The sequence below is a fragment of the Vitis riparia genome, chromosome 7, assembly GCF_004353265.1.
Source record: "Vitis riparia cultivar Riparia Gloire de Montpellier isolate 1030 chromosome 7, EGFV_Vit.rip_1.0, whole genome shotgun sequence".
In the NCBI taxonomy this organism is placed as follows: Eukaryota; Viridiplantae; Streptophyta; class Magnoliopsida; order Vitales; family Vitaceae; genus Vitis; species Vitis riparia.
The window spans coordinates 2,975,164-3,000,163 of NC_048437.1; the positions used below are offsets into that span (position 1 = coordinate 2,975,164).

At 37.4% G+C, this 25,000-nt stretch overlaps 2 protein-coding genes across 3 annotated transcripts in view; both read left to right on the forward strand.

Moving 5' to 3' along the window:
• Positions 1–1,189: 1,189 nt before the first annotated feature.
• Positions 1,190–2,221, forward strand: LOC117918691 (zinc finger A20 and AN1 domain-containing stress-associated protein 9-like). Its single transcript, XM_034835522.1, has one exon. The coding sequence runs from the start codon at positions 1,499–1,501 to the stop codon at positions 1,922–1,924; it is 426 nt and encodes a 141-aa protein (XP_034691413.1). The 5' UTR covers positions 1,190–1,498; the 3' UTR covers positions 1,925–2,221.
• A 5,060-nt stretch (positions 2,222–7,281) lies between these two features.
• The window catches only part of LOC117919445, a 61,035-nt gene continuing 43,316 nt past the window's right edge, over positions 7,282–25,000 (forward strand). Inside the window, exons 1-5 of one of the 2 annotated variants that reach the window (XM_034836650.1) lie at positions 7,282–7,620; positions 8,460–8,639; positions 8,727–11,021; positions 13,134–13,209; positions 15,488–15,610. In XM_034836650.1, coding sequence (XP_034692541.1) covers positions 8,465–8,639; positions 8,727–11,021; positions 13,134–13,209; positions 15,488–15,610 — 2,669 coding nt within the window. In that variant the 5' untranslated portion in view covers positions 7,282–7,620; positions 8,460–8,464. Of the gene's footprint in view, positions 7,621–8,459; positions 8,640–8,726; positions 11,022–13,110; positions 13,210–15,487; positions 15,611–25,000 lie in introns of those variants that run through there. The other variant, XM_034836651.1, reaches the window with a different exon arrangement.

Sequence of the window (25,000 nt, forward strand, 5' to 3'; positions counted from 1 at the left end):
AAATTGAAAGAAAATACAAAAAAAAAATAAATGAAAAGAAAATTAAAAACAAAAAAATATTTTAATTTACTTTAAACCCATTTCACTTATTTTAATTTCTCCATCAAAAAATTAAACATTTTAAAAGTGTATAACCTTCTAAATAATTTTAATTACATCCAATTTTCTTTTATATTTTTCATAATACAATTAAATATTAAAAAATAATTTTTCTTAAATTTGTATTTTCTTTTTTAAAAATCCAACATAACCTCAATATTTCTTCCTATGGATGGAGAAGATCCAACAAACCAAAAGATCTGGATGTGGGCTGTTTCCCTCAATGAATCGTAGCTTTCATGCTAGAAATGCTCAATCATGTTGAAACTATTTGCTTTTCGTGGAAATCAACATCATGCAAAAGAAAGTATAAATGGCCCACTGTTGATGAAGCCGACTGTATATCAACCTGCGAACATGACATCCTTGTTCTATTTATTGATCATTCACATATTTCGAAAATTTTCGAAATCCAATTCTAAACTCTACCCTATCGCTTACCCTTTAAAAAATAAATTTTATTTATGTTTCATTAGATTATTTTTTCAAATAAAAAAATTATTATTATCGAAACGAAAAATATTGTTATTGTGAAAATCAAAACTCGTTCTTGTTAAAATTTTGATTTCTTTATTTCACGTAGTATTGGAATTCTCTTTTGTTATTATTTTATTTTCATTTTTATTTTTGTAAACCAAACGTAACCCAAAATTTACGATCTCATGTTGCCTTTATATTACCAATATACCTTGATAGCGTGCACTTTCATTTTTTTGTAAGCCATTAAAAAAATCAAATTTTAATTATTAAATTCATATCAGTCATGTATAAATTTACAGAACAAATTACCTCACAAGCAGAACTAGGCTTGAGTATTGGAATATGTTAGTGAAAAATCTAATTTCATTAACCCTCCAAAACTAACCCTAAACCCATCCCAGCCCATCCTTGGTTGGGCTAGCCCGTATAAACTTTCTGAGCCCACCAGCCCACACAAAACAACAAAATAATTTAATACAAGAAGAGTGGGACAAGATCATGTCTTAGTTCCACGAAAGTAATGGAAACCAGCCCAGCCCATCTTGGTTGGGCCGTCCTACTCAAACTTTCTAAGCCCACCAGCCCACTTTAATACAGTGGTGGCTGCAAGAGGAACACTCCACCACCGGAGCTCCAGGCACTTCCGAAAAATCAATCTTTCGTTCTTCACTAGGGTCATGGTTAGGGTTAGGGTTAGCGTTAGGGTTATTTTATGAAACTATGTCCTTCTGATCTTTGAGTTGATTAGACTCCATAACAGTTCCGAATTATTCGTAACAGATTGGGGTTTTGATCCGATTCACGGATCCATGGTGATGGCAGCTAGTATTTTGGATTCTCTGAATTGAAAGCCTTTTTATTTCTTTTGAAAATTTCTGAAGTCGAATTCGATTCGATTTTGTGTTTATACTTGTGAATTATGGAGCAGAAATCTCAGGAAAACGAGGTCAATGCTGCAATTCTCTGCACCAATAACTGCGGATTCTTCGGAAGCGCCGCGACCAATAATCTCTGCTCCAAATGCTACAAAGAGTTTGTCATCAAGCAATCCAAGGAGGCTTCAGTTGTCGAGAATGAGAATACTACTGTTGGCGAAAACTCGGGTTCGGGAATTGAGGAAGGAACCGCCGTGGGAAGCCCCGAAAAATGCCCTGCGAATAGGTGCAGCTTCTGTAGGAAGCGCGTGGGGTTGACGGGGTTCAAGTGCCGGTGTGGACAGACGTTTTGCTCTATGCACCGATACTCCGATAAACATAACTGTGTGTTTGATTACAAGAGTGCTGCGCAGGATGCAATAGCGAAGGCCAATCCGGTTGTGAAGGCCGACAAGATTGAGAAGATATGATGGCGATTTGCAATTGGCAATGCCGATGGCAAACGGTAATTGAATTGTTCGATGAATTCGGTACATGGATGATGGATTCTGCTTTAGCAAATAAGCTTATATATATTTGATAATTGTTTGTGCTTTTTATGTACAGTTGGGTGGGTTCTATTTATTGTTCCTTAATGGTATTTTATGTGATACATTTGTGTTTATATTTCAATTAGCTATTTTCTTTGTCTTGGAATGGGTTGCCCGTCTTTGTTTGCTCTATATGCAAGAGGGTATTATCAAATTATGCAGTATATTTTATGTTGATGTCTGTCTAATACATATAGTTTGGAACAATACCTATTAGGGTTTGTACAAGTTAAAGAACCATACAAAAATAATGGGAAAGTATTAATTGATTAAATAAAATTCAGGCATCATATATTCACTATTAAATCTAGCTTTGGGTGCATGTTCTAGCCAAGGTTTGTACTTAAAGTAAATTATCGTCGTAGAAGAAAGGGTTCATCCTGAAAGTGTTGAGAGTCTTGAGACTCTGAATTTAGAGTATCAGCCACAAATGGACACATGAGGCTGAACAAAACTAGAAAAATATAGATTCATTATTGACAAGAAGGAAGGTTAGGCCCACAAAATTGCACCTCACAACCTTACATGTGCTAAACCTGTCATTAAGAAGTTTTGTTTGAGTGTTATTTTTGCAAAAGTGATGTTCACAATGATGGAAGTTGCTTTAACTACAAAAGTTAGCTATCAAAGCACGACAAAGAGTTGATTCAAGTTACTTCTTGTTTAAAGCAAGGCCGGCATCTGTCCTCTTTGATGCCTTCCCTCATTCCCAATCTTCCGTCTCATGATGCTTGTGTGAATTAATTATACATTCCCTCAATTATCTATGAAGGGAAAAATCTTATGGTAGAGTTCCTCTCTTGTGGGGAGGTTTTCCTTGGAGGAATTAACAGCAGCCCAAGAGTCTTGTTCATAATAATTGTAGCAGACACAACAGCTAGTTCTATTAACCACTGTGAGTTTTGTAAAGTGCTTCCAAATTACTCAGTTTCATGGCATCAACCTCAAAATGAGACTTTTTTTTCCTCAGTATTTTTGTGGTCCACAGGCCATTGGGAAGAAACAGGGGCTAGTTATCACCCATAAAAGGATACCGACCAATCTACAATGTCCCTTTCTTCCTCTTTCCTCCCTCCCTTGTTCTAGAAAGAAGCATAAGCCAGATGTCTGTTGGTTATTTATCTATGTTTGTAGTTTATAAATTATTCAAGGATTTCCAATAAAAAATGCTTCTTTGTTCCATTTATCTAACATCCATCCCTATGTTTTATTCCAAAGTTTTTTTTGTCATTTTGAAACTTTTGCCTCAGAGCTTTTACCACTGTCCTCCTTCTCTTTCATAGAATTTTCTCCTACTGATTCTTAAATTTCAAGTTAGTCCAACAATTTCAATTAATTGCTATGCCTAAAATAGGATGGCTTCTTTTAGAGGCTATTCAGTTTAAAGTTATTTCCATTTCTTATTTAGGCAATCAGAGGAGAACTTGCTGCCATGGAGGTAGTTACTTCTATTTCTTATTTAGGCAGTTATTGATGGAGGCAATTGTTGGTAAAGGTCAATATGGGCTAATTGGCGTGGAAAAAGGGGGAAAAAAGTGCATCATAGACATATTACCAAACTGTTATTCACTACTAATCTTTTAAGGCCACATTGGTAGCATTTATTTATTTAAGTTAAACTTGCAATTTTTGCGGCTATAGTGAATTATATGAAGCTACAGGGCACAATTTTTGCATCTTATTCCAGCTTCGTTTTATTGTATTATATTTTGGTTTTGTCATGAGTTTGAAATCTTCGTTCTTGTAATTTTTTAGGGTCTTGCTATGGGTGCCAAAACAATCATTTTTTGATACCATGCTGAAAGGTGGCACCCAATCACAAATTGCCATATAATCAAAAGATCCTTTTGCTTTGTTCACAAGTCTAATTTATTTGTAATTAGATCTCATTTCCTTGTACGTTGGTCAGATTTCTTTTACCCCAAGTCTCATTTTTTTGTACTTTCATCGATGGTCCAGATTTAATCATACTTGAAGGGGTCTAGATTTTGAGTTTAGTATGCTACCTATTCGGTAGTGTAGTATTGCGAATTTGTTATTTTTGTTAGAGAATGGGTAGAGTTGACCGGGTTGAGAGCAAAAATGGTTTTAGCTTGCCTAGTCCCAAAGTCCCAGGTTCAAGACCTAGGAGGGCAGTCAGTGGTGCTTAGTATGGCACTTAAGTTGCTCAGGGCTTGGGATTGGGTGGCTTTCGTTCTTATAGTTCTCTTATGGTAGGAGTGATCCCAAGAAAGTGTTATTTAGAGAGCACCTTCACGGTCTGTCTATTCCCTTGAATCTTCCTGTTAAGATATTTTGCTTGTTCCATTCTGCTTGACACAGTCTTCCAAGGGTTGTTTGGTAAGGTCTTGGCTCATTGAAATTTGAAATACAGTAGTTCTGTAAGGCAAAGTTCCTTTCCCACAAAGAATGAGCTATTGCTCAGTAGAGTTGTGAGCTTGCGTGACATGTCTTTCAATTTCAAGTCTCTGTTCATGGGTCTCCTCCACGGCCTGCACATGCAGCAGCAAAACAATGAAAGCTTGTCTCCCCATAATAAGGTATCACTGGGTGAGTAATGTGTTATAATCCACAACTTAGTTGTTTTCCCCCGTTTTTATCCTAATTTATATCCATAAACATGGTGTCTGGTATTTGGATTTAAAAGGTGAAACATTGCTTGGGAATGTGATCATTTGATTATAATTCTTTTCTTTTCTGAATTGCTAAAAGGTCGAAGCAATTTGGATTACAACATAAATGAGGATTTTTACCATCTTACATTGTTGTTACTGCCACAATTTGTCATTACGCCCAGTTTATTTTGTTTGTTCATTGTGGTAGTATATTAGAAAAGGGCTTGAGTTCCTTGAAACCTAGCTATGATTTCAGGATATTGGTAGTTGGCTTCATGCCGTATCTATGCTTTTCTGAATGAAGTAGGTGAATGTGTTAACCTCAGTGACACTCTGGAGTCCAAAATGCCAAACAATGAAAGAAACACCTATTACCAAATTGCTTTAAACAATAGAGGCCTATTTGGAAATTGCTCTTGAAAACAGATTTTGTTGTTTGGAACAAAAAAACAGTTTTCTAACTTGAAAAACACATTTCATAAATTTTTTATTTAAAAAAAAAAAAAACAGGTTTTTTGAGAACTCATTTCAAGACAGTGATTTTTCAAATAAATTTTAGGTGTTTTGAGGTTTTCTTCTTCTTATTATTTTTATAATAGAGATGAAAACACAATGAATGGTTGAAAACTTTTGCATTGTACATATAAGTATACAGTTCTTTTTATTGTGAAGAATGAAGGAAGAAAGCTGGTCCTTGTCAAATATGTCCCGAGACCTCTGAAAGGTCTGGCTTCTGGTTTTTCATTTGAAATGGAATGGCCAGGACAATATTGCTATGGGTTGTTGGGTATTCAATAACAATCTTAGGTGGTGTTTGTTTTTTCACTTAATTCTAAATAGAATCTTAATGTTTAATAATATTAAATATTAGGTTATTTGTTTTTGTAATATTTTGTTTATATTAAGTATTAAAAAGTAAAACAATATGTTATTTTTTTTATTTAGAAAAAACTATATATTTTTGTTTTTTCTATTTAGTAAAAGGTTTATAATAAGTTATGAAAAAATAGAAAAACAAACAATCTAAATTTTAAAAATAAATTGCTTTCAACAAAAAACAAACACCACCTTAGTTTGAAACTTCCAATTACACGCTAAGGCACCCACATGACACAGCGGAGTTAGGAACATAGAGCCATATAGAGTTTTTTAGCATCCTCTTTCTATTTTATTTTGCATGGCTTAATGCCACATACATTTGATCTTTTGGTTAGATTTTTGTTTTTTGTTTTAACTAAGAGTTAGGTTTATATTTTTGGTTTTAAGTAGATGCTAAAGACGAAGAGCTTTGCTGTTTTTTTTTTTTTTTAATCGTGGATGTCTGGACCAGCTTATGCGCACCTCGACTCATCTCGAGTAAACCTCCAGTGGCCTTGAGGGGACTCGGTAACTATTGGGGAGTAAACCCAAGGCCGGACCAACTGAGGTACCCCTTAGGGTTTTGTGCATGACTTTGCTGAAGACTATATTTCAAACTGACTCGTTTTCCTAAAAGTAAAAAAAAATAATTATTTATTGAAAATATTGTCCTGTATTTTAATTTAAAAAAAATAAATTAAAAAAATTCTACTTTTTCTTACTAAAATTAATTTTAATTATGGCTACCAAAAATATATTTCATTCAAATAGCAACAATAATTGTTTTTTGTTTTTGTTTTTCATTTATTCTACAGAAGAGTATGAATGTATGGATGGATAGGAATCTAATAAGTGATATTTTGATTAATCCAAAGAATGAACAACCATTGACATGGACGTATCTGAACTGCAATCCACACATTTGAATCCGTGAAATGTTTGGAATTTCTTTTATTCGTCCTAAAATTCTTTATCGATATGATAAACCATCATTAACAATTCTTTATCGAACCAATGAACACCGTTTGATACTCATAAATTTGAATTCGTTTAATGTTTGGGATTCATCCTAGAATTCTTTATTTTCTATATAAAATCAAACCATTACACGGGAATTTTTATTTTATTTTATTAAATTTAACATTTATTTATTTATTTCATTTTTAGTTAGGTATGAAATGATTTGATTATAATCCTTCTACGTCCCAACCATGGTTTGTTTGGTACAATATGATTTAATTTTAATCACTCTTCTTCCACCTTGAAATAAATAAATAAATATTTTATGGTTATCTAATTACGTAAAAAAATAATAATAATTTCATGTGCAAATTTGAATTTTTTATTTAATTTTTTAAAAAGGGAAAATCCTTATAGTATTTTTGATACAGAAAATTAAAATAATTTATAGAAGTGTCTTGAAACCGAATATATAATATGGAAGGATAAGCACAAAAACATACATTTTTTTTTTTGTCTTATTTATTTATTTATTAAATAAGGAAGTGGTTGGGTGCTTTTAATTGAAATTAAGTAATTTTAAAAATTATTTAATAAAATTTAAAAGTATAATGATTCTCATTTTACTTTATTTTAATTTCCTTTAATAATTATAAGCCACTTAATTAGGATAAACCAGAAAGCTTTCAACAATAGACATTATGCTCTTGAAATTACAGTTTTACTCTGACCTATGTAACCAATCAAATACGGCCTCGTATAGGTCTATATTTACTTTATCATGGGTTCGACCCCACCAGCTTCTTTCTCCCCCACCTTCGAAAAACCGGAATACGCAACTTCCTCGATCAGACACAGCGCGGATGAAACCGGGCGAAAAGACCATAAAGCCCTCGGAAGCTCCGCAAAGCCTCAAATCCTCTGTCCTGGATCGTAAATTCACTTGTACCGACGTCGGAACTCGCCTCCCATACTACCCGTACGACACCGTTTTGGAACTGAATCAGAACTCCCTCCACTGCTCCCACACAATATCATCTCTATATACAGGGAGAGAACTTTAGAGAGAGAGAGAGAGTGAGGGGTGCGATTCGCAGATGTGGCAGTTCTCGATTGAAGCTCGATTGGAGCCTTAATTTCCAGGTTTTTGTTTTTGTTTTTTTCTTCTCTCTCTTTCTTTTTTTTTTTTTGTTGCATTTTGTAGATTTGAATTGAGCGCGTATTTTGTATTAGGGTTTTCGTTCTGTTCTTTTTCATTTTTGATCTGGGTTGGCCTTAATTTTCGACCATTTATCGAGAATAACATTGATTACGCGCGTTTACTTCTGTTTGTTCATAAATTCTATGTTTGGTTGCCGAGAAAATTGAAGAAAATTGTTTGTTTTTGTAGTAAAGCTAGCTCAAATTTGTTTTTTGTTTTTTGTTTTTTTATTTATGCGGGCGTCTCTTGCAAATCAAAGCAAAGGAAAATGCGAGGTTCAAGTTCTCATTTCTTTTTTACTGGTTCTTCAGTAACATCTTCTATTGGATTCTCAGTAATCAAACGGAGCGGGGGATCAAAACAGAGAAAAATGCGAGGCTTAAGTTCTCATTTTCTTTTGTATTGTTTTCTCAGTAAACTTTTTTTATTGGATTATCAGTAATCAAGCAGAGTGGAATTAAAGTGAACTGTGTGATTGTTAGTTCGTTTTCTTTTTCATGTGGGATCCATATTGTTGGTGGATCATATTGGGCAAGTATTGAAGAGTTTCCTGTCCTCTTATTACTTTAACTACATCAAATTTGGTTCTTTTTATCCATTTATTATTATTATTATTATTATTAAAATATTGTTTATTTTTTTATTTTTTATTTTTTGAATTTGAGGTTTGCTCGATTTTCATTTCCGGATTTGTTGATTTTGAAATGCCTATAGGAACTTGATGCTTCCACAAGTTTATCATTCTAATATGAAGTGTTATTCCCTTTTTATGCTTTTTAAGATCAAATGGATTATTCTTGCTCGGGTGAGGGCCCTGCTATGCTGCAGTTGCACAGATGGAGTCCCTCTCAATTCCAACTCAATCTGTCGGAATTCCGTGAAGCTTTTATTTCTCCAACAAGGGAGCTTTTATTATTGCTTTCTTATCAATGTGAAGCCTTGTTGCTTCCTCTAATTACAGGTGAATTCTCTCACCAAAACCGTCTCTCCCACCATTGTGGTTTGATCTTTTCAGACTGCCAAATTTTGATTCTTTTCTCATCTGTAGGGAACTCCATAAACAGTGATCACCCTGAAACTTTCAATTATGAAAGCCTTCAGAATCCTTATTCTTCAGCTTTCTCTGCATCAGTGCCTAGTAGGTCAGATTCAAGGGAAAATATGCCATGCACTTCTGGATCAGTAACAGTGGTTTCCGATAATGCTTTTTTGTGTGAAAATAACCTCTCAAAATGTAGTGGTTACCCTTTTGTTTGTGATGTAAATTCACTGGCTTGGGGTGTATGTGGGGATAATTATAATCAGCATAAGGACACTTTTTTCAGAGAACTTCTTTTTGTGTCTGGCAACCATGGTGTGACTGTCCATGCTTTTTGCCAACGTGAAAAAATAAGGGAAATGACCAAATCCACACTGGAGGGTGAGTTTGCGCAGGGAATGTGGGTGGAATGGGGGCCTTCCTCTACCTCGGTTCACTATAGGGAGGTAAAAAAGGACGACAGCTGGTGTTGTGATGCTCCTGAAATTGTCTTGGATGTTAATGGGAGCAGTGGAACCAAGGGAAGTTGTAACTTTTGTGGAAAGGATAGGGATGATGAGTCCGCAAGAAGCCTTACTTCGAAAAGATGGTTGCGGAGTTTCTTGACTACAGCTGAGACTGTGAAATCTGAGGGAAACATTTGGACCAGGTTTCCTGAGAAGCCGTCATATCCTTGTTCTGCAAAGGTGGTTTCATTTAGCATTTTTGATAGTAATTCGCCACTTTTTGACCTCCTTTCTCATACGAACTGGGTATCAAATGGAAACAAGAGTTATGAGGAAGCAGCACTGAATCCAGTGAATGGTGCCTCTGTAAGGCCAGACTCGAGTTCGTCAAGCCTGGAATTTAAACCTGATGTTTTGTCCGGTTCTCTGAATGTCAGCATGAACAGTTCATATAAATGTTCTAAAGTTTTCTCCAATAATTCACATCACTTAATTGGATTTGTTCTAACAGTGGTGGATTCCATTCCTGAAAATACTGGTGATATAAGTGAAAGAAGCTGGAAAAAAATTTTGCTCGCTATTGCTAGGTTAGATGGCTGGGGTATGCAGTGGGTTTGCTCGGTGAAGCTTGATGAAGGTCTGAATATGTGCTCTCTGGTTGGGTGGATGGACTTCCAATTTTCTGATAATCTTCTTGTTTGTCTTAATGCTTCTGGCTTAATCTTCTTTTATAGTGCAATGACCGGTGAATATGTTGCACATTTAGATGTTTTGCATACTTGTGGATTTGGACCTCAGCCAAGTTTGCAGGAAGAAGAAAAAATGGTTGTGGAAGGTGATTTGGGTCTCAGGAATGCTGATTTAAAGATTAAACAAGTTGATGGAGTTAATGACAAGTCAACTCATAAAATTAGCAAATTCTGTAGTAAAAGAATGTTTAGAAGGTTGGTTGTTGCTTCACATACGTCACTCTTAGCTGTGGTAGATGAATATGGTGTAATTTATGTAATATATGCTGGTGCCTGTGTGCCGGACAAATATTATTCTTTTGAAAAATTGGTCCCTCATTTCCAGCATTTAGGGCTTGGGATATTGGCTGGATGGGAGATTGGTGGTTCTGAAATAGGTCACCAGCGGGTATTCTCTAATGGTCATAATTCCAATATTTCAACTGTAATGGATGAAATCTTTTCTGTCAGAGATGATATTGAAAGCAATGAACTTCAACAAGTCCAGTACAGGAACCTTCAATACAAAGGGGCTCAACATGGTTTACATTTGAGTGGTTTCTCTACTGCATCGAAAATGATAGATGAGAGGTTTCCTAGTTCTGGATTACTATCTCACCCTATGCGAAAGATCTTTCTTCCCACAAACAAATTTAGTGAAGATGACTTTTTTTGCTTTTCTCCATTAGGAATCACTCGACTCATTAAAAAGCAGAATTCAAAAGGCAAAAAGAGTTTTCAAATTCTTCATTCTTATTTGCATGTGGATTCAGTAGTAAATGATGATGGATACTTGAATTCTGGATGTGAAAAGTTTAATGTGCAATGGAGGGAAGAAGCTTCCATAGGGGAAGCTGTTGGGTGCACTTTCCAGGGATGTTTTTATTTAGTGACTCAAGGTGGCCTCTCAGTAGTTCTTCCCTCTATTTCTGTTTCACCAAATTTCTTTCCTATTGAAGCTATTGGATATAGACAACCGAGTATCAGTATTGGCATCAGACATCAAGTGGAAAACATTGTGGAAATGGAAGAATCAAAGCAGCCTTGGCCACCTTGGAAAGTAGAAGTTTTGGATAGAGTTCTTTTATATGAAGGCCCTGATGAGGCGGACTGCTTATGTTTGGAAAATGGTGAGAGTTGAAACCATATTATCTTATAATTGTTAGTAATGTCATATTGTTGCATTTGTACATATTGGCAGTGAATTGGTGTTCATAATTGTATGCTGGATTTATGATGCATTTCCTGAATTTCAGTAACCATTTTCTCTCCATAAATTAATACCCCATTGATGATTTGGCATTATTTGTTGGAACCTTATTTGTCATATTGCTGCCATTTATACATATCGGATTGATGTTTATCTACGTGCACTAGATTTGTGATGCATTTCCTGCATATTTGGATAGCATTTTCCATTTTTCCTCCAAAGGTTACTACTACAACTGTTACTATATCCATGCATTATGTATAGGAATCTTATTTGAAATGTACTGTTTTTTATAGGAATTATCTACCAACTGTTCTAATCAATTTTAAACTAATAGCATATTCTGATGCTTCAATACCCATAATTTTACTTGCTAAAAGAAACATCCACTAAACTTAAACTACATAGTGGAAATGACAGTTGTAACTAATATTTACCAACGACGATTCGTTTCTTTCCCTATTTAAAAAACTATAATTTATTTGTGGATGTGGACACAATTATTGCATACTGTCATTTGGTGTGGGAAGCAGAAACTTCCAAAATTAGAAAAGCAATAATGATTAATGTGTGTTCACACATCCAACAGATCCATCTCTGGTTCCGAGCTTGTGAGCATATACGTTCGTAGAAAGTAAAATAATAAATAAAGTTGTGATTTATAATAGGCTGCACCAAAGGAATATTGATCTTATCTTTGACTAATTTTCTGTTAGAAAAGATGGACTCTTTTGCAAGTGTCTATAATGGTTGGACATGGATCTGACATTCTGTACATGTCTAAAATTAAAAAAATTGTATATTTTCCAGGTATGCCTTCAACATTACCTAGGACATAGCCAGTTTATTTTAGACTATGGTGGGATTCAAAACTACACATTATTTAAGAAAAACAAAACAAGGCTTCATAAGGAATAATAAAAATGTTATCAAATACATGTGTAGGGATACATATATATATATATTAAAAAGGTATCTGTCAAAATGGGGTGCATTCCATGTGCACAGGGAAGTTGTAAGGAATGGCAAAGGCAAATTAGCCAAGAAGAAGAAACAGAGGAGGGAAAAAAAAAAAAACAAGGCTCAAACAGCCTAACTCCTCTCCAAGCTATATATGAAAACCATAAAAGAAAAATTCACATATCTTGTAGGACCCATGAAGCCACGGGAATAGGGATTTGAATGGCAGGTTTTTCACTCCAAATGATAAAAATTTCTCCTATTCTACTCCTGAACACATCAAAAAAAGAAAGATTTGCCATCCTCCATGCTTTCTTGCAACCCTTACCCATAAAGTTACCATGCCAACCATGTAATATGTTCCTCACTGAATGAGGGAGCACACAAGACCTTCCAAATAGAGAGGATAACAAAGCCACAAACTGCCCTCTCCCACAATGGGGTATATGGTTGGCTGTCTTCCCCTTTTGCTTACATGGGCTAAGAATCTCCTCCAAACCACCTTTGAAACCAAGAAGCTAACCTTTAATGGTGCTCAAGAACCCTATTGCTTCTTATGAGACACTGGAGCTTAAAGTTTAACTGAACTATTTAACAGAAAAAACCCACAATTGAGGGAATGGAGACAAGATTAGTTAAAAATCATTTCAGTTGTATTATAAAATAAAATTTTCAAGAAATGAACCAAGATGTGCTAAAGGATGTAAATACATGGAAGAATATTGTAAAAAAGAAAAGATAAATCTGAAAACAAAAAAATATTTAGAAGGCTTAACCTTATGTTGTTTGACTTGTCATTGATGTATATATGCTACCTTCTACCTCAAAATTTTTTGCATAACATACTTGTGATGCATGCATTTTATTTACAGTATTTTGTCTTAATTCTATATTATTGTCTTCATTAATATCTATCAAGCTTCATAAAAAAATTCCATTTCTTGTACCAATTTCCAATATTTTTTTCAAATTAGCAGTCTAAGTCAATGTCTCTGTAATTCTGGAACCTCAATGTAGTAGTTTATATTGATATTTTAAGGCTTGCTCAGGACATGTGAATTGCTCTTGTCAGGGTGGGACCTGAAAATGTCTCGGATGCGTCGGTTGCAATTGGGATTGGATTATTTGAAATTTGATGAGATAGAGCAGTAAGATTCTATGTCTATTTTTGCCTCACTTAATTTTGTTGTTTGTCAAGCTCTATGATAACTGTCCAAGTAAAACAAAAGCTAAAAGAGGGGGACATGGAAGCGATCAGTTTAGGAATTCTCAATTTTCTTTTTATACTGCTACCTGGAGAAAAAGTAACTTTTCCCCCCCTTCTGCATTCTTGTGAATTAAATATTTCTTTTGTTATGGAGTAGGAGTTTTCCATGGTTGGCTTGGTATGAGATAAAATATCATTCAATGATGAATTAAGGATGTGCATGATGCCTAGTGGTTCTTTAGGGAGTTCTGCCTTGTAAAGAGGGCATCATTTAGAAGGAACTAGATGGTTTAAAATCACCAAATGGTTCAAATTGGGGCCACATAAAGAGGGTGCATTTTATTAACACACTTTTACTTTGGAATTAACACTTAAAATTAAGGTTCAAATATCATTTTCATATGCTTGTTCCAAAAACTTGGTTTTGTAGTTGAATTGATGAAAAATTTATCAATTTGGTTGCTAGATTCAATTTTTGAAAAAATGGGATAATTTTTAGTTTGTTGATTTGTTGGTTTGTATAACATTGTTTTGATATTTCTAGTATAGGGTGGTATGTGATATCTATGTGGGATGCAGTTAACTAAGCTTGAAAATATGTCGGGGGAATATATAAAATGTGAGTGTTAACTCTCTGTTTGAAAGAATCTAATCAATCAAAAAAGGGTGTGACACTCTCGTGAATGGTGCTGGGTTATGGAAAGCCATTAGGGAGGATTGAAAACTTTTGAGTAGTAGAATTTCCTTCTTAGTGGGTAATGAATAAGAGGGTGAGGTTTTGGAAGGATAAGTTGTGCAAAGATGAACGGTTGTGTGTTATCTTTCCTTCTTTATTTGCCTTAGCCATTTCAAAAGAGGTGTGACTGGCGGATGTTTGGAATTTGTCAATTGAAGAGGGTGGTTGGACTTCTTGCTTCTCTAGGCCTTTCAACGATTGGGAGGTGGAAACTGTGGAATGGTTTCTTTTGAGACTTTACGCGAATGTATCAACAGAATCATTTGATTTTTTCTGATTCTAATCAAAATCCATTTTTTGGACACAATAAGAATTTTTATTCTCAAATGATATCAGAGGGATTTGGAGTCATTGTGGACAAGGGAAGAGGGTGTATAGGGATAAGGAAGATAAAGTGTTTTGGATAGAGCCAAAGGGTGGAAAGTTTTCAGTCAAAGCCCTTTATTATGCTTTAGAGCCAGGAAGTTAAGTCTCCTTCTAGATGGGCATTATTTGGAACTCTTGGGTGCCGCCTAAGGTGGGATTCTTTGTTTGGGATGCTACATGGAGAAAGGTCTTAATTGGATTATATGCCATGGAGAGAGAGTTGTTCCAGTTCAAGAAGTTTGTGTGCTAGCGCTCCTTTAAGAACCTGGTCTTTTTTTTTTTTTGGGCTTGAGAGGCTGTGTGGAGGGAAATATTGACTATGAATATGCTTATGAGGAGAGGGTAAACTATGGTGAATAGATGCAGTGTGTGTAAAGATGGTGAAGAATCAACCAATCATATCCTAATTCATTGCAGCATAACAAGGCAGTTGTTGCAGCAAATCATACTGCCTGTATACGTGGGGGACACCCCCTCTTTTTAGGCGTTTCTTAATGCATGATCTTGTTGTCTATAAAAAAAAAGAGGCAGTTGTTGGAAATGATGTTGGCTATTTTTGGTATGCAATGGATCTTTTCTTCCTCAATCAAAGACCTTTTGTTAGGCTGGAAGTTTCAGAGGCCAGATAAACAGCATAAGAAGGTTTTATGTTTGGTTCCCTTTTACTCGTTTTAGTGCATCTAGAGAGAGCGTAACAACCATGTTTTGAATGGAGAAGGGCATTCAGTTCAAAAACTAAAGGAAATTAAGTTCTAGCGTCCTATTAGACTTGGTAAACCGTACATTGATGGGATTCAGTCGAAACTATGGAATAGCTAGATTAGGCTTAGCTGTCTTTCGTTTGGGAGTTTGTTTTTCTTGTTTTCTGGTGCCTCTTGAAATCTGCAAGCATACATAATTTGTGCCTCTTTTTTCTTAGGCACATTTAATCAGATTCTGTTTGCCTGGTAAAAATGTGTGGTTCCAATTATTCCAGTAATTTACTGTTCCAACATCTTACACGTTACATATTTTTTCATTTTTTTCTTCTTTGGTATGTTATTGAGTTGAACAAATAATATTCCTTTGGTTTTATTTATTTATTTATTTATAACCAAAAAAATCAATTTATCAACAGATCTTTAGAAATGCTTGTGAGTGTCAATTTGGCAGAAGAAGGCATCTTGAGATTGATCTTTGCTGCTGTTTATCTGATGTTCCGTAAAGTTGCTAATGATAATGAGGTTTCTGCTGCATCAAGGTAAGATCTTTTCAATCTTTTAAATTCATTTTCTTACTTTGATCAGTTTTCTGTATTTTGAGGGGAGAACCTCTCATCCTTCTCTTTTGTACTTTTAACATAATTAATATATCTTTGTTTCTAATTGGAAAAAAAAATGTTATTTTGACTTGGCAAGTGGAGTTCGAGATTCACAATTGAGAGACAACCCTTGTGGAAACGAGTTATAATAGGAAAGTGTGGGGAAGGATAAAGGGGATGGTGTTTGAAGGATGTGCGGGATAGCTATGGGTGGCAATGTGGAAGGCAATTAGAAATGGGGTGGAATGATGTTAAAAGTAGGTCTTGTTTTATTGTTGGAGACGACAAAAAGGTAGAATTTTGGAAAAATAGATGGTGTGATCATAGAACTTTGGAAGAGGCTTTCACAGTAATATTTTCTATGTCCATCACCAAGGATGTTTGGGTTACAGAGATGTGAGAGGAGGTTGGTGGGCAGGGGCGGGGGCGATGGAGCCCCTGCTTTTCAGGAAACTCAATGGCTGGGAACTTGAGGGAGTGGAGGCCTCTTTTAGGTTTTTGCACATGATCTCAATTAGAAGCAATGGGGAGGATTGGATGAGATGGAAGGAAGCCAAGTGTGGCATCTTCTCAGTCAAATCTCTCTATGCTTCCTTAGCAAGGGAGCCTTTTCTTGCAAACATAGTAATCCTTGGGGGCCACAAAAGTCAGTTTTGGGAAGCTGCTTAGGGAAAGATTCTAACAATTGATCAACTCAAAAGGGGGAGATGGTTTATGTTGAATACATGTTACTAGTGTAAACGATGAAGAATCAATTGATCATTTACTCCTTTGTTGTGCCAAAACAAGAATGTTGTGGCGGCTAGTTTTTTCTTTGTTTGGTGTGACATGGGTGGTGCACTCTTCGGCTTGATAGACACTTCTAAGTTTGCACAGTTCATTTGTGTGGTCGAAATGGAAGAAAGCTTGGAGTGTCACTCCTTTATCCTTGTTTTAGGCTCTATGGAAGGGAAGAAATAAAAGGCCATTTCAAGATGTTGAGTAGGTAGATCAAGCAATTAAATATTCTTTTATGACTACATTTTTGGAATCGGTTAAAGCATACATAGATCATCACATAATACCCATGATAGATTTTGTTGATCAACTGAGGTTCAAGCAAGGGGAGGGAGGTTGTTTTTTTTGTTTTCTCTTTCATTGGTTAGCCTTTTGGCACATATTGTATACTTGTGTGTACCTTGGTATGCCCTTTCTAAGGCACTGTTAATATATTATCTTCTATAAAAAAAAAAAAAGATAAATAAATAAAATTGCTATTTGATTGTTTATAGTTTCTGAAGGAAGTTATATTTAGAATCTGTTGCCTGCTCAAGAAGAGGCTTGATGTGGTTAGGGAGTCCACTTTAGAACTTATATAGTCCCTGTACTTGTTTCTTGTCAGATCAAGAATCATCCCTTGCTTGGTTCTTGAAAATGTGTTTTATCAACAAGATAATGCCCTGATTCAATCTCTACTTATTCTAGGATGGTTAGCTAGATAAAGCTCTTGGTTTTTGGCTTTTTTGGAGTGGGTAGCATCCACTTAAGGGGAGGTGAATCTTTTCTGGTCTTGTTGCTCTTTTTTGAGGCCTTAGCCGCCTTGTATACTCCCTGTATGCTTTGTGGCCCTTAGCCTCTTTTTAATGCATATCTTGTTTACTTATCAAAAAAAAAGATAAAGCTCTTGGTTTAGGTTTTTACAATTCTTTTATAGAAAGTCTTCTTCACTGATTTGCATTTTTTAAATAAGAAATTGTACTTATAATTGTATTTAGTGATAAAAATATCTACATGAAGGATATGAGGTTCTTAAATAAGTAACATGGGCATGAGAAGACTAGAGAGAAAAAGTAGCTTCCAACAAAAACCACCAAAGCTTCCAAACCCAATGTAAGATACCAAACTCAAGGGGGTATGGAATAGTAAACTTCTTGACAAAATCAACAAGAGAAATGACTGCTTTCTTGGCCTGCCGCCTGCCTATTGATTTCCTGATTCTGTTATAGACTTCTAAGAGAATCAACAACCAAAACTTTGTGAGATACAAAATCCTCCATATCCAGTGATCATATCTCCATAACTCTCTCCACTTGTTTGCCACCTTAGAAAGAATTGTTATTACCATAGTTTGGAGGTATCTGGTCTCTTGTTTTATTTACAAAACCTTTTAGTAGGGCTACTATCTCTGCTTTGGTGGCTAGTGAAAAGCTTATATTATCTTTACTTCTATGATGCCTATGAGAAAAAGAAGCTCAAGTGATCTTACTTCTGTGGTCATCTATGAGGCCACTGATCTCCATCTGAACCAGGTTAGTGAGGGAGCAGACATCAAATGTGAATTTCAGGGAACCTATAGGTAAAAGAAGTCCGCTCAACCCGAAACTTAGCTGCTTTCCTGTGTGAAAAGTAGATCAATCTCCAATCCATCTGGATAATGCTAAGGGGGACTTCAAGAAGTCTTTGGTGACTAACATTTAAAGAGATGTGAGAAAACAGATATCATCTTAGAAGTTAATGATCTCCTTTTATTCTAAAAAATTCTGATGTTCCTCTTCATTCAAATTTCAAACTCCCCACAGCATGGCTAGGATAGCTTCACTTATAGAGCCGTTCCTTTGGTATGCAACCGAGCCCCTAGAAAGAGAGAAGTATCACTAGTGAAATACTTATAGGAGTTGCCCATGTTACAATGCTACTGAAAACAATATTTTTCCTAACCTCAATGCCTAGGGGCAGTGGAGGAAAAAGACAGTCTGTGGATTCCTCATTCCCTTGTTACAGAACATCACTATAAGGACTAGTGGCTATGTAATGCCTATTAGGCTGAAGCAAATGATTCGTAATTTTTTTTGATAGGTAAAGAGAAATCTCATATAAAAAGAGATGCCAAAAAAGCAACTCAAGGTATACAATACCTATACACCCACCGCCAACAAGGTCAAAAAAGGAAAAAAACACCTAGTTGGCCCAACAAACAACCTTAGTTAAAGCCCAACCAATCAATAAAATTAACTATAGTTAGAGGGTAGTCAATTATAAACAACTTAGCCTTTGATCAAATAGAAAGAACAAATGAGTATTTGAGTCTCTGGACTGACAACACATCATCCTTGAAGACCAGTCTATTTCTCGTCTTCCAAATTGTCCAAAAAATGTAGAGAGAAGCAACTCTCCACACCCTCTTGCGCTTTTTGCCCACGAAAGAACCATGCCAGCTAAGGAGAGTTTCTCTAACTAAAGAAGGCAACACCCATGACACCCCAAACAAAGTAAAGAGTAAATCCCATAAGATCCTTGTTTTTGAACAATGTAGAAAAAGATGGTCTATGGTCTCCTCTTTCTCAAGACACATAAAACATCTATTTGCCAAGGTCCATCCTTTTTTTGAACAAGATCCAAGGTTAAGGCTTTGCCCCAAGTAGCTTCCCATGCAAAGAAACTAATCTTGGGCTGCACCCACACATTCCAAATGCAGCTAGAAGAAACAAAGAAGGGCAGCCTGCTTCTAGAGCAAGGTATAGAGACTTGACTGAAAACTTTCCACTCTTTGTTTCAGTCCAAAACACCATATCTTCCACATCTCCAAGCACTCTCTTCCCATGAAGCCGCTCCAAGAATCTTTCCGCCTCCTCCACCTCCTAATCATTGAAGGCTCTTGAAAAACAAGGATTCCAACCCCCCCAACCCCCCTCAGCCAAGGGGTCCCAAATATTCGCCATCCACGCTTTCTTATCAACAGACAAATCAAATAAGGAAGGAAATGGCACACACAAAGGGGGATCCCCACACCATCTATCCCTCCATAATCTCACCCTCCGCCCATTACCTACAAGGAATAGAATCCTAGCTCCCACCAAATCCCAGTCTATTCTTATACCTTTCCAAAGCCCTACACCATGCGTCTCTCTCACTTCCCGAGAGCATCACCCCTCTTTGTCTTCCCCATACTTCTCTCTAATCACTTGATTCCACAAGACCTCTCTCTCATTTGTGAAACGCCAATTCCATTTACAAAGTACTCCATAAGGAATGGTCCATTATAGAGAGTTCGCTTGTTTTACCGTGTACTTTCTTGTAGTTTAGTTTTCTTTGGCGGGAGGATTTTTCATCCTTCTTTTGTACTTCTTTTTTTCTATCAATATATCTCTGTGTCGTTTCCAATAAAAAATAAAATAAAATCCATTTACAAAGAAGAGCCTTATTGAGAATGGATAGACATTTGATTCTCAAACCCCCTTTCTTCTTACTTAAGTACACCAACTCCCATCTTACTAAATGAGGCTTTCGCTCCAAATTACTGCCACCCTAAAGGAAATCCCTTTGACCGAACAAAGCCCTAAATAGGGTATATTTTTTCTTGGATAAAGGCATGTTTTAGATTCGTGGAATGACATTATAGTTCGTCACTCTTTTTGTAATCAAAGTATAGAGCTTCCCCTTTCCTTTCCCCCCCCGCATACCAACCTCCATCGCTATACTCTAGCCCTTGTCTCGCACTAATGCCTTATTGTGCTGTGCACTCGTCGCGTTCTATACCTAGTTAGCAAGCACATGGATAAAAAGGATCCGTGTTGGCGCTCAAGTCTCCGTCTAATTGAGCTTGGCAAGCGCAACAAGGACATAAAATAAATAGGTAAATTTGACAAAGTGCTTCGGATTAAAGTCGCCCTCCCTCCCTTGGATAAGTATGGTCTCCATGCTACACAATCATTAACTTAAACGGAGCATCCAAAGGAAGGCCCAAATAAGTGGACGGGAGACTACCCACTTTACAACCAAAGTCCAAAGTAAGATCATCAATATTCTCTATCCTCCATACCGGAATGAGTTCACTCTTTTCCAAGTTTATTCTCAACCCCGACACGACCTCAAACCACATAAGTAACCAATTAAGGTAGGTCAGATGGTCTTGAGAAGCTTGGCAGAACACCAAGGTATTATCAACAAACAACAAATGAGAAATTTGAACCCCTTCTTCACTCCTACCCTTCACCCTACAACCCAACATAAAACCTCCATTCATAGCCCTTTTAAGAAAAGAGCTAAAAACCTCCATGACAATCACAAATAAATAAGGTGAAAGTGGATCGCCCTGCCTCAATCCCCTTGAGTTTTGAAAGAAACCCGTAGAGATGCCATTAATCAACATAGAGAAGCTTGCAGTGGATATGCACCATTTGATCCACCCAATCCATTTCTCCCCAAAACCCATTTTCTGCATAACTGTGAGAAGAAAAGACCAGTCCACATTGTCGTATGCCTTCTCTATGTCAAGTTTGCACAAACTACCATTCTCATTATTCTTTAGGACCGAATCAATGGCTTCATTAGCTATTAGCACTGCATCTAGGATTTGTCTACCCTTTACAAAAGCCCCTTGAGCCTTAGAGACCACCTTTCCAACTACATTTTTTAGTCTATTGGCTAAAACCTTGGCCAGCCACTTGTACAAACTTCCCAACATATTTATAGGCCTAAAATCCCTTAAATCTTCAGCCTTCGCTTTTTTTTGGGATTAAGACCAAAAAAGTTGCATTTAGACTTTTAACAAATTTACCGTGTTCATAGAAATCCTTGAAGAAACTTATCACATCATCCTTTACCAAGTCCCAAGCAAACTGACAGAAAGCCATAGAGAAGCCATCAGGCCTCAGAGCTTTATCCCCACTACATCTCGTCAACGCACCAAACACCTCCTCTTTCGTGAGCGACACCTCCAAAGCACAAGCATCCATATTCTCCAAGGTCTCACACCGCAACCTAGAAAAAGGAGGACGCTAGTCCCCCGGGTTGGACAACAAAGACCTAAAATCATTGACTATACCTTCCTTGATTTCATTCTCCTTCAAAAGCCAAACACCATTAATCCTAATTCTGTCCACATCGTTCCTTCTTATGTGAGCATTGACCATCTTGTGAAAGAAGCCCGTATTTCTGTCACCCTCTTTCAACCATACTTCCCTAAATTTTTGCCTCTAAGCAATCTCTTCTAGTAAAACCCATTTTTTATATTCTTCCCTCGCTTCTTTTTTAGCTTCCAACTCTTCCAAAGACAGTCTGCCAGTCTTCTTCTTAGCATCCCAAAACTCCACCTGATCCAAAGTCAAATCCTTCCTGCATTCAACCCTGCTAAAAATATCTATGTTCCACTCCTTCAATTTAGACTTTAGGACCTTTAGTTTTTCAGCCAAAATAAAACTTGGAAAGCCACTAAAGCTGTCCCCCTCCCACCAAGACTTCAAAAGATCCTTAAAACCTTCCACTTTTAGCCACATATTCTCAAATTTAAAAGAGGAGGGGCCTCTTCTCAGACCCCCTCCATCTAAAAGAATCGGGAAATGGTTAGACACAGGTCTCGGGAGGACACACTACCTCAAACCACTAAAATGACAGTCCCACTCCTCATTAACCAAAAATCGATCTAGCCTTGATAAAGATTGATTGTTCACCCCTCCACTCTAGGTTAAAGGACCCCCAAGCAGCGGGAAGTCTTTTAACTCTAAGTCTTCTATTACTTCTGAGAACCTTCTCATGTCTGAATTCAAACTCCCTCCCCTGCTGCGCTCTTTAGGGCTTAAGATGACATTAAAATCCCCAACAACACACCAAAGCCCATCCCAAAGACCCTTTATGGCCCGCAACTCACCCCAGAAACACTCCATTTTCTTAAAATGAAACCATCCTCACAATTCTTAAAATGGCAAGAAATTGAGAACACTCCTTTTTCTAAGTCAACCAATTCCAACACCCTATTATCCCAAAACACCACTATACCATTAGTAGCACCCCTTGAATCCACAACTCCTCATTCTAGAAATCTTTCCACTCCTAAACTGCGAACAAGACCCCTTGACATTTCCTGGATCTTGGTTTCCTGTAGGCAAACCAAATCCACCCTATTCTTTTTTATCAAGGTTTTGATCACCTTCCTCTTATCATAGTTATTAACCCCTCTTACATTCCAGGAAAGCAAACGAATCTTCATTTAGACCTGCAAAAACTATCCCCCCCTTCTCCTCTTCCTCCAAGGTAATTCACAGTTCATTCCAGCTTTCTCAACTCCCTTTCAAACTTTGATGATTCGAATTTTTTCCTTTTCCTACCATCCAACTTCCCTTTCTAAAGTTTCCTCTCTTTCATTCTTTTCAGCAAAAACAAAATCTCCCATTCGAAACCCTCCGTCAGCATTCCTAAGCAACGACTAAACTTAGCCAAGCAATTGGAATGCCAACATGACTCACCCACATCGTCCCTCTCCTCCACAACCTCTTGAAAAGCCTTTTTCTGAAACATCTTCTATCACCTCCTCGACAACCCCATTAGCCTTTCCCCACAAACCAAAAACCTCCGTCTCCCTCCCATCCGCCAAAATGACCCTTATAGGGCCCAAATCTGCTCCCCTAACTGCTTTTGAACCACAACCCCGTTCGGATCCCCCATCAGTGATGACGATTACCCCTTCCCGCCCAAAAAAATTAGAAGAAGAAGAGAAATCCTGCTTCCCCAAAGAAAACAGAGAACAAGGATGATCTGTGTACCTGGAAGCCTTCTCCATCAAAGCTTCGTTGGTAATCTTTGTAAGATTTGGCGCCAGTGGAGACGACCCCATTTGGATGCCAAAAACATCCCCATCTGGTTTCCCGTAGTCAGCGTCATGAAGGCCCCCGCAAGCCCTAGCCCCATTTAAGACTTCGACAGTGGGTCGTCCCACCAATGTTGGGCCTTTTAAAGACTCAGACGTGGGGCAACCCACTTCCAAAAGGTCTTTTAAAGCGGTGCTAGCTTGGCCCTCCTTGTTGGGCCTCCTCACCACATCCAACTCCATTACCCGGCCTAAAATTCTAAAACCTTGGGCTATAGGCTCGTCATTTGAAACCTTCTCCCAATCAGAATGCACCTTTCCACTGGTCACTTCATCCTCTGCCCCTCTTGCCGACACAAAGTCAGAGATAGCAACCTCTCTATTTTTACTGCAACAAGCTTCTCCAACTTCGTACAACACAACCACCTTTGCAGATTGCTTATGGGTTTGTACCTGCTCCACATTACAATCGGCGTGTGAACCACCCCCTTTATCATCCCTAACCTCCTGCTCCTTTCCCATCCCACTTCTGGTCACCAGAGCCACTTCCGACACCCTTGGTTGCGCCTCTCACCACAGCTAAATAGCAAAACAAGAAGAGTCAACTACCACCTGCAAGGAGCTTGGCCACTCGAACCCCTCAGATTTCACTAATAATCTAGCCCATTGAATCTCCTTAGAAGCAGTAGTGTCTTCATCCACTGCAACAAACCCCCCACAACATTCCCCGATCTTTTTAAACACTTCCCGACTCCAAAAGTGCAACGGTAAACCCACTACTCTCACCCAAGCTTCCTTAACTCGCTCACAATTTTGAGAACACCCCACTTTTGGGGCCCACCTTTCCAAGTGCAGAAACGATTTCTTAAAACAACGAAGCCCTCTTAATAACATTTTGTCTGCCTCTGTTTTGTTCTCAAACTCGATCAGTAAGAAAGGGCCCCCAACCTCGCAAACTTCACCCCTCCTTTAAGGTTCCAATGGGATCTTCCCCAGTTGCCCAAAGCGGACAGGTCTAGAGCCGACACGGGAGACTCTCCCCATCTCCCAACCAAACACCAGTCCAACAACTCGCTTTCGCTTAGCACATCTTTTTCCCCTAGCTGTAGCCACACTGCTTCCCCTAATCTTCTCGCTCTTGATTTCACTGCATCAACATAGGAGTTTTTCGCCTTTCCCTCAGAAACCTCAACTCTACTCTCTATCCTAGAGAAATCAAAGACTCCCCTGGGCTCATCATGTGTCAATACTCCACGCGAAGCTTTTTAGCCAACAAGACCCAACCTCCTAGAATACCTTTCCTCTCTGGGAACACTAAACAATACTTCTTTGCTTTCGAGTCAACCGCAAAGCACAATAAGAACCTGCTTGCTTCATTTACACGACGTTCCGATTTAAACTTCCTACCTCCATTCTCCCAACTTTTAACAAACCTTTGAGCAAACTCACCCTTACAACAAGCCTCCACTTCCTCCAACAGACAACACAAGCTAAGGCTCCCAAACTTGATCCACGAAGTAAAACCTCTGCTTCTTTCCACAATGATCCCCTTACATTTATCCCCAAAGACATCCACAGAAATTTCAAAGGACTTGGAGTCCACTGCAAACCAACTTTTGCCTCCTCTCATTCTACTCACAAGAAGGAGTGAATTACCCTTCTGAAAGCAAATGATTTGTAATAGTTACTAAGAGAAGGTCTAGACTTTTTGAGGAGTTTTGAATTTCTAAATTAGCCTTCCTTGAGTGAAGAGAAGGGGAGTTGACTTT

Bases quoted from the DNA above. Each gene is read 5' to 3' on its own strand.
- LOC117918691 (XM_034835522.1), top strand. From the start codon at position 1,499: ATGGAGCAGAAATCTCAGGAAAACGAGGTCAATGCTGCAATTCTCTGC.